Here is a 15,396-nt window from a genome sequence, read left to right as displayed (position 1 = left end):
CGATATAATAAATAAACATTGTATGTTTAATACTGTATTACGCGCGACGAAATATAAATCATAGAAAATTCAAAAAACAAAATTCTTTTCGGAATACAGTAAAATAGTCATAGGATTCCAAAGAAAATTAAATTATAAATTTCTGCTTCTGTACTTTAAAATATATAAAAAGTAAATGATAAATTAAAATCTAGCGGTACTGAATGATTTATTATGCAAATGATATTAGACTATACCCTTAAACAGAACGGCTTTTGTGGATTCGAGACAACTAAAACTGTACAAATTGAATTTGTTTAATTATAAAAAGAGTATCAGCAGATGGTTTTGCGGGAAGGTACCATCTTGCAGGTTTGAGTTTCAAGCTTATCTAATTTATGACTTATTTTTTTAAATGTATTCTTCCGAATTACAGCGTCATTCTTCGTCTTTCTCTCATGCTAACCTTTAAAATCGAATGTTTATTTAAAATTATACAAAATTAAACTTCTTAAAACGATACATTTTAAATGGGAGAAGGACTCAATAAAGTCTATTATTATTATTATTGTATAATTAATCTTAAGCAAAAATTTTCTAGTTAATAATAATCTGTAAGCAAGTACTTCATCCTTAATTAGACTTTCTTAGCAAAATTGAACATTNTAGAGATCTCGATTAACTATATACGAAGTTGCAATCCAGACTGGAAGTCACGTGATTTTTAAATTAAAATGATTGCCACAGTGTTAGGCTGCAATTTTTAATGTCATAGCAACAAGCTTGAAAAATCATTGTTATTGTGACGTCATCACAATAACTGATTTTTCAGCTTGCCATCAGCTTGTTTCTTACACGTACACAATTGCAGTATAATATGCATAGTATAAATAAGTTCATTATTTGTTAAAAATTAAAAATTTAATTCTTATAAATAACGTATTAAAAATTTATTTTTAATAAGCGTTTAATATTACAATCCATATTATCGCTATTTAGAGTACACTCGGAATATTTCCGACAGAGGGCAGCAGCGAATGGGAAAGACACCATTAATAAACAGTTGATTAAAAAAAAAACAAACAAACAAATTTATAATTTTAGACAATTGAAGAATGTAGGCAGTGTTGTAGAACGTTTTAAAGGTGTTATGAATGTCTATGCTTAAAATAACTAGGTACAATCGCTTAAATTATCTGCTAGAGGCTATTAAATGGGTAAGATTTAGTTTTTTTGTTATAATGTATCAAGTATATAGTACATGTATAAGGTTTCATCTTGTTAAAATGAATAATTAAATTGAATATTTCACTCGAGTACACGCTTTAACGACCCAAATCACGTCATTGTTAACATTATATTTAATAAAAACTGTAATTCAGTGATTTCTAAGTGTAGTAGTGTCCCCTTGTTTCATGTTTAAATCCCCCTTTTTAAGTAATTTACATTTAAAAAGAAAATATTTAAACTTGTGAATGAAAACTCTAAGCATAAAGCTTAGTTTTCATTCATTAAACATTAAAAAAAAAAAATTTGCTTTAAAGTGAGGTAAATACAATCTGTCGCCTTATTCCGATTCGAGTAACCGCCGTTAAACGAGACTGCTTTATTTGGAGATACTTCGATACGTTGTTTGTGGTGTATTGTACGAAGCTGTGCTGGGTCTTCGTGGTTTTGTGGTCCTCGATATGACGAAATTCTTCCAAACGAAACTGTCTCGTTCGGTGCGAGATAATTGATGGATTAGTCGGGCTACTTTACTGCTGCTGTTAATAATTAAATACCAAATTCGGTACTACGAGTAGGCGCAATCTTGTCGAATTTAATAATTATAAGAGATTAGTGCCTTACTCTAGTACTGAATTGTGTAGTGTTTAATTGTTAATAGTAGTGGTAAAATAGCCGGATTAATCCGGCAGTTGTTTGGCTTGTTACAAAAATGTGTTGTTTTGTTGTTGCTTTAAATGATTTCAATATCATTAAAATTCTTAATGTAAACTGGTAAAGAAAATTAAGTTTGGTGGATAAATGTATTGAGTTTCAAAAATAACTTGCTTATAGAAACTTATTTGATTTATATCTTAATAAAAGAGTTGATTCAGAAATATGACACTTTTCTGTATAGTTTAACTTTTTTTGAATGCTTTAATCCTGTATTAAGATCCACAGTCTTAAATATAGAAAACTTAAATTATGATGATGATGATGGAATTAAAGTATTTAAAAAAAACATTAAAACTTAATTCAAGAAATCAATATTATTTTTTTTTTATGCTTTAATAAAAATACTTAAGTTAGTGAATATAATAAATCGTATAGAGAATTTAAGTTCGTTACAGATTTGTTCGAATTCATTAACTAGTTTAGTGCTGTTTTCTGGTCTGTATAGACTGTATTTGCACTATATGGATGAGTGATTAAATCTCTCAGATGGCTGCATTTTAGTAATGCATATATAAGAATGCCAAAAATAATTTTGCTGTTTTTGTGTGTGTAAGAAAATTGGATAACGAGAATTTCAAAATTGAAGTATGTAGCTTAATATGGTAATGCTGTTTGTGAATCTCTTTTAAAAATGATTGAAGAACAATATATCCATTTTATTCAAAGTCCTTGTACTAATTTTTCTCCTTTTCATTGTATTCATTGTCGACGAGGATCAAATACTGGTCATAGATAACCAAACAGGAAATTGTCATTTTTGTCATTCGTTATTGAACCAAAGTCCTCCTCCCTGTTGAAAATGTGTTGTCAAGACATTTAAGTAGATTAATTTGCATATTTTTAAATAAACTTCATAATTTAAAATATTATATTAATATATATAGACTTAGAATACTTAAATTAATGAATAAGAAATATATTTATTTATATTTATTCTGGAATGAATCATAAAACAGTTTTATATTTTGAAATTTGAAGTTTAATCATTTAAAAATTATTATAAAATATGAAAAGAATCAAATATATTTTGTTTTTTTATGCGATAACTGTATAAAAATGTTGAACACACAAAAAAAAGTAAGACAATATACTGTGTTGCAATAGTATGTTGTTTATAAGGTTAAAATTTCAGTATCAATAATGTAAGCTAATGCGAAGAGAGTGAGTGAGACAGTATGGTAAATGTATGGAACACGATGTGTAGCAAATATAGTGCTTATATAACAGTAAAATTAAAGTTTTTACAGTTATGTACAGTACAATACTGTGCTTTTATAAACTTTAGTAATAAAAGTTGAGAGATGTGACTTTGCACACTGAGAGAAAAATGTGTATGGTGTTCCAAAACGGGGTATGCCGTCTGCAGTTCTTTAATACTAAACTTTTTCGTTTTATTTATACTTTCTAGTTTGTGCATTGTCTGCAATTTTCCTCAATGGGCTGCTAAACTCCAAAACAATTCGCATTTAATTACCGATGGCAAACTCATAAATAATCCAATCCACATAAGTTAAACTTGCAAAAGTCAAAGTTCCTTTGTGTTTGAATGTAATAAGATATTATTTTGATAGTGGCATTGTACTCTGTATATGTTGAGAAAGCAGAAATGAGTTATTTTTGTTTCATATGTTATATCTACATAGACAGGTATTGTTAGATTTTCATAATAGGATAAAAATACAGAAAATAATTTATTAGAATTTTTACTTAAGGTAATAATCATTTTAACAAATATTTTTAAGGAAAGGTTCTACTTATTTTATATATATTTACTAAGTCATTTAAGGGAAAAAATGTGAAATATTTATTTTATGCTACTTGCTATAAAAAATGATTAGTGACGTAATTATTCAGTTTTTAAACTCCCATTTCCTCTCAAATAATCAGTAGGTTGGAAATTAAGTTGCATAATTACTGTTTTTATAGCATTATAGAATTAATATTTCGTAATAATATATAATTATGACTTTTGAATAATTGACAAACTTATTAAATTAAGCTTTGGAAACATTACATAGGGAGAAAATTTATACTTTGTTTACAACTATAAAATAATATATTATACACATCAAATAACAAGGTAATTAATGTGTTTTGTATTGCTCCGATTTAAGTAATGATAAAAGAGATATCTATCAGAATTATTCTAAATATCAGGTTTATCAGCTGTAGTTATCTGACATTGATCAGTTAAGACCAGTTTTAAAGTTTAAAATTTTGTTTTTTTTTTATGTTGCTTGAGGCAAAAATATCTATTACATAAGTGAAAACAATTTGACGATAATTTTATATATATATATATTATTTTTATTATTTAAATAATATAACAAAAAATAGTCATTTAATTTGTTTTTGTCCCTGAAAAATTAAAATTCTTTATATATTTGCAAGAATTTTAATTCATATGGGATCAGAATTTCCTGAATATTATATTTGTTAGATGGAAAACTATATTTATGGTCTATAATTTGTGACGATGAATTAATTTTGTAAACTATTAAGTATTCCAGAAGTATAAAACACAAATTTTTTTTACTTATTTTCAGTATTAGTTTATACAGAAAGTACTAATACATTGCATTGAACCGAGTATTATTGAATAATCTTATCAGTTTGCGATAATAACATAAGTATAAATACACACATTTATCATTTAGTTACTTTATACTGAAATTATTGGCATTGATTAGTAAATTGTTTTTATTAGTTTCTTATTTAACTTGTATTAAATATTAAAATTTTAAAATTAATTGTAAAATACTTGCACGATGATTTCAGTTGATTTAACTTCTGTGAGTATTTTCGCAGCTGATGATAGTGATATTTGCAAATTTCATACAGAAGCCAGCATATGGTTATCTCTTAAGAAATCAATAGATTCACATAATGAAATTATCTTTCTAACCTGATTTCTCTTAATGTGTTTTATAATTTAAATAGGTAAAGGTTATTTACAAGTTTTTATTTATATAAATATGTAATGTAAAATAATTTTATGAAATTTATGATATATGTTGTAGTTCAGATAGTTTTATTTTATTTTATCCTTATAAATTACATTAACAATTTTTAATTAATTAACAGCAGAGATGATGCTAATTTTCTGTTTGTTTAGTTTAATTTGTTTGCCTTAAATGAAAACTTCAATCAGACTTTGAAGTTTATTAATTAATTTAGCTTAAACTGCGGGGAAAAAGTCAACAATGTCAGCTATTACTAAGTCCTCCAGGAAATTACAGTGACGAATTGTGTCCGAACAAATTATTTTAAGTTGTTTTTTATGACAATTTAATTCTACTTATTACTCACTCTTAAAAGTTATCATTTAAAAAATATTATTTAATTTTATTCTATGATTTTAATAATTTAATAAATTATTAAAATCATAGAATAAAAATAAATCATATTATCTCTGCCTTCAAAATTTAAGTTTTTTTTTTTGTAATTTTAAACATGGGCAAAGAATGGTTTTTAAGAGTTTAATATAGCAATTTATTAATTTAAAGGCTGTTTGTTATGCAATACGTATTGTCACTTTTTCAAAAATGTGTATTTGTTCATGTATAAATATAGGAAAGGATATTTATTTTTCCACACTGTCATCTTAACTAAAAAAAAAATTTGATAAGAGTGTGTGCTGTAGAAAATATCTTCAGTTGCTAGTAAGGTTTAAATATCAAACGAAATTAAGACAGTCAAATTTTATAAAATGGCATTTAAAAAAGAAAATGCGCATTATTGATTACTTACAAATCTATTCATCTCTTGAAACTATAGAACCTTTCATAACATTTTGTTTAATCAGCAGAATTTGCTCAAGAGAAAATGAGTTTGGTTGACATTTTTCTCTGAAGTATTGCTTTAACAGTTGAAAACAGTTAGTTGTCATCCAAAAGTTGTCTTCTACATTAAAGCATTTCAAACTATAGAGAGAAGTTGTGTTTATAGTTTGAGTTTATAATTTAATAATGAGTTTTTTAGTTTAAAAACAAAACTAATCTGGAAAGAATTAGTTTAACATACAAGAAGATTATGAAATTTGTAAGTTAGAATTTCATTTTTGGAATTGTTTTCTTTCTTTTTCAGAAAATGGCTCATATCAATTGTCAATATGAATATAGTTATCACTTTGGTAGTGTCACCTTGGAAGCATGCCAGTTTATATTTTCTTATCAAGCTGATTTTTTTTGTGTGTGTTACTAGTGAATGAGTCTAACGACAATAATTTATTAAAAGTAATAAATGATTGATTCTTGATTGTAACTTTCATATTTTCTATAAGAAAGATTTAAAATTTAATTAATTATATTATAATATATCCATTATATATTTTGGAAAAATTGTAGAGTTTGTTATTTTGAATCAATAAATTTAGACTGTTCATGAGTAATTTTGAGTTACAGTTTGATTGAAAAATTTGCCTGATTTTGTTAAGTGAAATTTAGTTGAAAACTTGGAATCTGATCTGGTTTGAGCATTGGTGTTCATTAGGTTCATTGCAATTTGGAGTTAAATAACATATATACACAGTGATGAAAAGATAGGTGTATAGTTGTGAAACTAAGAAATACAGATGTTTGGCGCAGAGTTCATTATTATTATTTTTTATTCCTTATATGTTATTTATACGTAAGAGTTAATGCTTTAGCTTCTATATTTTTTCTCTACAAATTTTTCCATAATAAAAACTGTGCACCTACATTTATACTTCATTGCTAAAAACAATTGATGTTTATTTTAAGTACACTAATATAAAAAGAATCTTCCATATACAGGATCTTCACAAAATTCCAGTATTTCAAAAATTTTATGTTATTTATAATTGAGATAGAAATATGTTTGTTCCACTGTCCTCAGAATCTCAAAACAGTTTTTTGGTGTATGTAGCATTGATTAAAAATAAACACTGTGCCTGCACTGTGCTGTCATTATCATCACAATCATCTACCAGAATATTCAGTGTGTGATTTTCATCAAAACTAAATGTGTTGTTACTATTCAATGAAGTTTTTACTATGAATATGGCAGTAGAGCACCTTCAAATAAGACAGTTTATCAATGGATATAATGTTTTAAAGAGACAGAGTAAGTACCTGGTGGTCTTGCAATTATCATGTCCAAAAAACATGCTGGCTTGAACACAGAGTATTACTTGGATGTTTGTGGGGTCAAGAAGGAAATCCGAATGTACTAAATACCAAAAAAAACTTGAAAATATGCTCTTTCATTTCATCTTAAGTGAAATTTCTTCTTTATCATTTATTAAATTGTGTATGAAATGCTGCAGTTATTTTGTGAAGACCCCGTATTTATTGGTGTTCTCATGCTTTTGATTACTTACTCAAAAGCTCCAAGTGTCAGTACTAAAGATTTTTAAACTTGGAAGAAGGAGTTTTATCTTTCAAAATGTGCACAAATAATTAAACTAGAAAAACAGTTTACAATAAAAATGACAGGAAGTAGAAACAGATATTAAGTTTGTAAACTGATACCAGATTGTGAGAGAGACCAAACAAAAACAAATTAGTATTTATTGTTTAAATAAGGAAGTGTTTTTAGTGGAAGGTTAAGAGAGCAAGTCTTATGTAACATGATATGTCAAATTGCTCTATTTGGTATTGAAACTAAATTTTCCACCATAAAACATTGCAATAAAATGATTTTATTACTTATATTGAATTTCCAGTACTTTTGTATAGCTTACAATAACAATTTTATGTTGGCAAATGTTGTTATTAATAGTAGAAATTAATTTCTTTTTATAATCAGTTGCTAGAACGCTGTAAAAATATAAATTGATATTTACTAATCTTATTATAATGTTATGACTTTAATTTGAATCAAGATACAAAACAGATATTAGAGAGAGGTGTTAGGCACCATCTCTTATTAGATTTAATAATTATAATTAATAATTATTTAGTAATTAGTTTAAAACAGATATTATTATTACTATTGTATAATTAATCTTAAGCAAAAATTTTCTAGTTAATAATAATCTGTAAGCAAGTACTTCATCCTTAATTAGACTTTCTTAGCAAAATTGAACATTGTTAGAATGTTAAGTTTTGCTTGTTAATAACTTATTAAACTTGCGATTTTCAATGAATTTTTGATACTTGCTTAAATGAAAAGTAAGTCGTAGAATGTTGATATTGTACTGATTTTGTTAAACTTTTTTCTGTGTATTGTTTCCTGATTGGCATTTCAAATTTAAACAATTTCACACACACACACACACACACACACACACACACACACACACTCCTTTCATAATTAACTAAATATAAGAATTTTTGTTTGTTTGACCACCCTCTGAACATTAAGAGGGCCTTTTTCCTAGGCCCATTGTGGGTTTGGCAACTACACTGGTGTGACAGTGTAGACAGATTTGAAGAATTTAGATACCAAAAGAGTAACTCAATGAAGGATTGAAAAATTTATAGATCTTTATCACTAAACATGAAGAATTATCAAATGTCGGGTTTTGTAAATGATTGTTTTGCTTTTAAAAATAAAATTTGGGTATTTGCTAATAAAATGCAAATCTGTTCAGGAGCTGGAAGCAATATAGATATACCTTATATTTTATATTCTTTCTCTCTTCAATGAGCAACTGTATATTTATTTATTTTTTCAAACACTACTGGGTCTGTATGAAAATAGTATTTCTATGTACAGCTCATGTTACATTGTTATCTGTGCTAAGAGTTCTAAGTCCCAAGAAATTTTTTCTGTAATAATCAATGATTGCCTAAATATTTGGGCTATAATCAAATAATTAATACAAATAAATTTGGTACTAGAGGTAAGCATTAGGTGCCATCTTTTATCTAAATTAATAATTATAATTTTAATAATTTAATAAATAATTTAGAACCTTCTGGAAGAAAATAACTGACCCGGGGCGGGGTTTGAACCTGCAGCCTCCACTTGCCATGCAGTGTGCTACCAATTGCACCCCATCATGGGTCCTTTTTCAAGAAGGTTCTAAATTATTTATTAAATTATTAAAATTATAATTATTAATTTAGATAAAAGATGGCTCCTAATGCTTACCTCTAGTACCAAATTTATTTGTATTAATTATTTGATTATAATTGCATATTCTGAAACCATGTTGTCTTTTTATCTGTTTTTACTGTCACAACTAGGTGAATAGACAGACCTAGGCATTTCGGGCATAAGCCCCTTATATGTTGGCTAAATAATAAAACATGAACATGAATTTCTCATAGTACAAATTGTTTTAATAGGTTAATAGGTTATAATGTACTATTTCTTGTAAGGAGGTGTTAGTTAAAATTATTTATTTACAGTTAAAATTTCTTGGCCTTTACTCTGAACAGCATCCAGCTCACACTTGTGATGTCCATGTTAACGAGGTTCTGCTTAATCTCATTGGCATATTTGGGCTATAATATGGCTATGTTTGATTATAGCCATATTATAGCCCGAATGTTTAGGTGATTGTTGGATTATTATATTAACTCATCGGGCTTTGATATGTGCATTATGTATAAATTTTTCCGATTTATATAAATGAATGATGCAGTCCATGTATACTAAATACTTTCTAATTTTCTCTACTTTTATTGTAATTAAAATTGAAAAAGTTGGTTATGTTTTTCAGGACCTTTTTTCCTCCTCATATTCAGATCCGTTGCAGAAGTTTTAAATTTCAAACATATGTTAGATTATGCACCAAAGTCATTGTGAGTTTTTATGACCAAACATTTCGCATGAATCTTAAAAATGTAGCATTATTTACAGTAATTCATGATTAGCACATGCCATTATATTAATCAAATTTCAGACTTATAGATTCCCACTGTTATTCGTCTGTTCATCCTTAATCTCTCACAGGGTTAGATAAATGAAAATAGAGATCATATATGGAAAGCTTAGAGATCTCGATTAACTATATACCAACTTTCAATCCAGACTGGAAGTCACGTGATTTTTAAATTAAAATGATTGCCACAGTGTTAGGCTGCAATTTTTAATGTCATAGCAACAAGCATGAAAAATCATTGTTATTGTGACGTCATCACAATAACTGATTTTTCAGCTTGCCATCAGCTTGTTTCTTACACAATTGCAGTATAATATGCATAGTATAAATAAGTTCATTATTTGTTAAAAATCAATTGTTTATTTCTAGAACATGTTTAAATAAGTTGTATATTTTTGTGCATTTTTAAGGAAAAAAAGTTTAAACATTAACACCTTCAAGAGTTTGTGTATGAAAAAAAAAAAAAATACAGAAAACAGATTTTTTAAAATAATTTCTTTCTCTAAACTATGTAAAAATGAAGAAAACTGAAATAAAATGAAGAATTTCGAAGCTACTAATGAAGAATTCAGCATTTCAAAGTCTGGTAACATTGCTAGGTGGTGAGGGATGAGGCTCAATATATCTGGGACACTGTTCATAAAAAAAAATTTTTGAGAGTTCTCTATTCAGATTCGATCCCAGGTCCTCGAGCAGTAGACTGATGCCATTACTGTCTTGGCTATCCAGCCAGCAAAATATCAAAATAGTGTGTGTTTGATTTTAATTATATAAGAATTCTTTCTAATTTAACTTCATACTGAGCAGTATATGTACTTCTGTCACTATATTATCAGTTGGAAAGTATGCTTTGCTAACACAAATTTGTTTTCATTTAAAAGGAATTTAAGTAGATGCTTTTATTTTGATATTTTTCTAAAGTGGACTATAAACTGTTTTGATTTGCACATACTAGTTTATTTAAATTCCAATATATTTTATTATACAAAATAGAATAAATTAAGGACTAAACATAACATTATTTATAGTTATATAAATAAAATTTATTACATAGCAATATTGTTAATTTTAGACTTGATGTTTTGTTCTACAATTAAGGTTATTTCATTAGTGAAATATGAGTATTAGTTACATGAATGTTTCATTCTATTCACTTTTGAAAGTGAGCTATGCAGTAGCGAATTATATTTAGTTGTACAGTTTTTTTACCTAGTTGCATATTATCTTTTGTAAGCTGTTTATAGCCTTATGGTTGTTAATCAGCAGTGCGTGACTAGTGTTATGCCAATATGTTTAATTCAGTCTTAGAATACTCATTTGAAAAGGAAATAGATTGTAGAGCAGTTGTGAACAGCTATCAAAGAAAAATCAATTTCTATTAAGGTATACCTCCTGTTTTTATATAACAGATGGACACTAGTTGAACAGTGATGAACAACCTTTTTTGGATACGGACCACAAGTGAACTTTGTAGGCTTTCGGCAGACAGCGCACACATTTTCTTACACTAAACTTGCCGAGTATACTCTGTATCCATCTCTACACTAGGTACCAAAATAATGATATGCAAGCTAGCAATATATATGAAATTGCATTTAGCCCTTGGTATAATCACTTAGTTATTATCACTGGTGTGATAAGTCCTTATTATCTACCTCACATTAATAGATTTTTAATAAATTAGCAATATATATAGTTTATTCTTATCTTTTCACTGGCCAAATTTAGTTTGAATGTTCTTTGTTGCAAGTATCAACTTAATTGGGATTAAATAATAGCATGAGGCAGAAAACAGGGAAGTAGAATTGTGTTGCCAAAACCCAAGGGCTGCATATTAGGACTTTGTGGATCATGGTTTGCTTGTGACTGTTCGAGATAGATAAAATTCTCTAACTTTAGCTATTAAAATATAAAAATTGGATATACAGTAAAACCTAGTTAGGTTGAAGTTAAGGAATTAAAAAAAAAACTCCCAACTTCATGTTAGTTTTGAGTTAACAAGTTTAGTACCCGATTTGTCTTTGTCTGTAGCCATAAATTTCCCATTCTTTTGAGAGAATTGTCAAGGTGTCCCTTGTGTCCCATTAGAACACTGGAAACATCTGTATCAGTAAAGGGATGTTTATGTAAGGTTTTAATGATATAGGATTGTGTTCTGCAGAGCAGTACTATTTATGTTAATCATCTATATTCACATGGAATATAAGAGAAAATGAAGCTCACAGACCTACCAAAGGATAGAGGGTCTTGAGTACAATATGCTTCTGTTTTAACATATTTTTAAACAAAATTTTTTGTATACTTGTATTAATTCTTCAATTAATAATTTTATAAAAGTTAATCTTATCTTTTTCCTCCATACCAGTGTGTCAAATAATCTGTCAATGAAGCAGATATTTCATTATGATGGACGATGACTGCAGCCTAAGTTCAGAGTCTCTAGCAACAAGTGAAGAATTTGAATTTGTTGGCGAAGGAGAACCAGAACTTCAAGTAACGGGAAGTCATACCAATCAAATTAATTTACTACAGGATGTTGACGATCAATTAGACGATGATATGGAAACTAAAGGAAAAGAGGTAGGCGGTTGTTTATATATCACTGGTAATTCTTATAAATTTAAATTTTGTTTATAAGCATTTTGGAATATTTGTTGAAGTATAAAAATTTGAGAGAAAACACTTGTGATGTGGTGTTTGTGTGTGTATAATTTTTTTCTTAGCACTTAAACAGAATAGTCTACTAATGTAGATGTTAAAACAAAGGGTAAAAAATTAGTTTTTTGTTTAGATTTCAGTTTTGAAGACAAAGCTTTTGCTTTCCATGAGTAATAATAATAAATATTATTATTAAGAAAGTAAAAATCGTTATTTTGCCAAAATTTATCATCTGTTACAGAGACTCTGAACTTACGATAGTCATTCATTTCTAAGTAAGGAGGAAAAAACTTCTTTTAATTAACATAGACAAAATGCTGGAGTAGATATAACAAATATTTAGTAAAACCTTGCATTATATGATATGTGCATTTTTTATAAGTACTGTAAGTTATAAAAAATTTGGTTTATTTCTTATATATATATAATTTTATAATTTATGGTTAATTATTGATTTTCAAGCCTTGTCTAGCAGACATATAATTATAATTAGAGATTATATAATATTTTTTTATCATTTTAAAATAAAAATTTTTGCATTTAATGGACAATTCAACCACCAGTGAAACAAAATAAGTTTTAGTAATTTAAGTTCTAGTTTATTGAAAATGCTAATTACAACTTAACTGTTAAGTATAAGTATTTAAGAATATATAGTATATCATACATTTGTAGTAAATTTTTATTCTGATTTTTACTATTAAAGAACTAATTTTATTTAGAAGAAAATAAAAACCAGAGAAACACAGATTATACAGTTGAGTTGACCTTTTGTAGGCTCTTCCCTACTTAAACATGAAGTGTTGCTGAAATATCCTTCTGGAATCGATTATAATTTAAAAATTTGTATAACAGTAAAAATTTTAATAAATACTTCTTAAAATTTTCAAAAATAGAAGAAAGATTAAAAACATTTATTCACATTTCTTATCACACCTCAGGAACACAACAAAATCTCATGGTAGAGGTGATCTTTATCTTAACGCTCTCATATACCTGAATGTACAAAATTTGTTTAAAAAATCCTTTCCACTAGTAGTAAAATTGTAAAAAAGGCTTTTAATAAAAAGCCAGGATGATAAGTGTATTTAAATGTACTTTTTATCTTGGATTTTTATCACCTTAAACTATATTTGAACTTTTTCTGATATTGATCATAAATAATAGATACTTTACACATTATTCCAAAATGTAAGTCCTTTTTTAATGGAAAGAAATGAGTTAATTTATTAAAATGAACATGTATGCTAATGTATATCTGATAATAAATTCCAAAATAAGAAAATTTTAAAGTATTCTTATTTTAATTTGATAAAAATAATTAATTTTAACTGTTTTATAGTTTTTTAGATATTTGCTTGATTTCAAATATTTGCAATATTGATTTTCTTAAAAATTTAAATATACTATTTGTCATTGAAATATGATAGTTTAATATTAATCTTTTACAGATTATTTCAAATGGTTTAAAAGAAAAAGATTTAGAAAACAAAATGTCGTTAGAAGGTGGCGAAGAAAAGCATGAGAAGGAGAATATATCGGAAAAGTCGAATTTGAAATTGCAGAAAAAGTTAGGAAAAATGAATATTTCTTTGTCCGACAACATAGAAGGGTGTGAATGTTCTGACAAAAATTTGTCACCTACATTGTCTACTTCTTCGTCAAGTCCCATAGAAGGTCAGTTTGAATCCATTTTAATAATCCAATATTTATACAATAAGGCCTAAATATTACAAAAATTAAACTTATCTCTTTACTATAATTTTACTTTAAAAATTCAAATGCCAAACAACAGTTTTAAAAAAACAATTTCAATTGTAAACTTTCTTAAATAAAAATTAATATCAAGATATAAATTTTTCCTCCCCTCTTAAAATTAAAGATATATATATAGTATTTATTCACATATGACACTTTCCTTTTCAATTTATTATTAATGTACAATTTAATGTTTACTATATCCTATATAATTACAAATATATAGTAAGATAAGATTGTTTGGATAAGGGCTAGTATTTCTGTTACCGATATTATGATCCACTATCATTATAAACGTTTGAATATACAAGTGTCCCTGAAAGTCCTATACTTTATCTGCTGCACATGTCAAAGACTTCTCAGCAGAACATATACCCAAGAAAAAACATGATAAAAACTTGTAAAAACTATATATCAAAACCTGTAAAGTTAATAATAAAATAACCGGACAATAAAGAAATATAAAGAATCTAAACCCTATATACACTTCTAAAATTCATCCTCTTTAAAAACATTTCGTGTAAAATTTTAAAAACCCGAATATATCTTAAAGAATCAGTTACGAACCGATGCAATGAGTTTGCAAAATTAGAATTCCCTTGTAAATAAATACATTTCTGACGTATATGCTGCAAAAATGGACATGTGAACACAAAATGCTCTAACGTATCCTCTAATCCACATTCACAAAGATTATCACTAACCAACCCAAAAGTATATAATTTGGCCCTAAAATCGCCATGACCAGTAATTACTTGACTTACAAAGAAGTCGGGTTGTACCCAATGTGCCCTGAGTCGTTCCGAGACAGTTGGAAAATATATAGCAGTCACTCTTCCCTTATCGGAAGCTATCCACCTGTTATCCCATTCTATGTTCAACTGTTTCCTAATCAATCTCCGAACTACCGTTTCCCTTAAACCAAAACAATCTGTGGGATAATTCAAACTCCCAATAGTAAAAGGAATATCTGCACGCATTAACGATTTAAAATATGCTAAACAAACTTCTAAATCTAAGGGTAGTTCACCTGCAAGAACTTGCAATGCCATTGCCGAGGTGGTTCGGTAAGCCCGTGTAACCATGAGTAATACTACTCGTTGTGCTTTTAAGAGTTTCCTCTTGTGAGAGGGGCCCAGCACGCCGCCCCACACACCAGCGGCATAGGTGACAATGGAGACAAACAGTAGCCTGTACAAGGTCCTCAGGGAGGGAAGCCGCAGCCCCCACCCCGAGCCCAACAGACTCTGCAGTCTACAAAA

General features: G+C 27.6%; 1 protein-coding gene across 4 annotated transcripts; it reads left to right on the top strand.

Annotated features, from left to right (window-relative positions):
- Positions 1-196: 196 nt before the first annotated feature.
- LOC111618536 lies at positions 197-14,118 on the top strand. 4 transcript variants are annotated; one of them, XM_023360087.1, is made up of 3 exons: positions 197-351; positions 12,084-12,298; positions 13,828-14,118. In XM_023360087.1, the coding sequence occupies exons 2-3, from the start codon at positions 12,122-12,124 to the stop codon at positions 14,101-14,103; spliced, it is 453 nt and encodes a 150-aa protein (XP_023215855.1). In that variant the 5' UTR covers positions 197-351; positions 12,084-12,121; the 3' UTR covers positions 14,104-14,118. The 4 variants fall into 4 exon arrangements, with proteins under 4 accessions (XP_023215855.1, XP_023215854.1, XP_023215857.1 ...); XM_023360086.1 differs by lacking the exon at positions 197-351 and adding an exon at positions 1,017-1,196; XM_023360089.1 differs by lacking the exon at positions 197-351 and adding an exon at positions 2,966-3,570.
- The last annotated feature ends 1,278 nt before the right edge of the window (positions 14,119-15,396 follow it).

The sequence above is a fragment of the Centruroides sculpturatus genome, unplaced genomic scaffold (assembly GCF_000671375.1).
Source record: "Centruroides sculpturatus isolate CEXI.00-Female unplaced genomic scaffold, Cexi_2.0 scaffold156, whole genome shotgun sequence".
Lineage (NCBI taxonomy): Eukaryota > Metazoa > Arthropoda > Arachnida > Scorpiones > Buthidae > Centruroides > Centruroides sculpturatus.
Note: the sequence above shows the minus strand (reverse complement) of the source record. Positions and strands in the feature narration are given on the sequence as shown.

What these genes read in the sequence shown, in the direction of transcription:
- LOC111618536 (XM_023360087.1), top strand. Translation starts at nt 12,122, where the DNA reads ATGATGGACGATGACTGCAGCCTAAGTTCAGAGTCTCTAGCAACAAGT. An exon ending in TGGAAACTAAAGGAAAAGAG is followed by an intron (nt 12,299 to 13,827) that starts GTAGGCGGTTGT and finishes AATCTTTTACAG; the next exon opens with ATTATTTCAAATGGTTTAAA.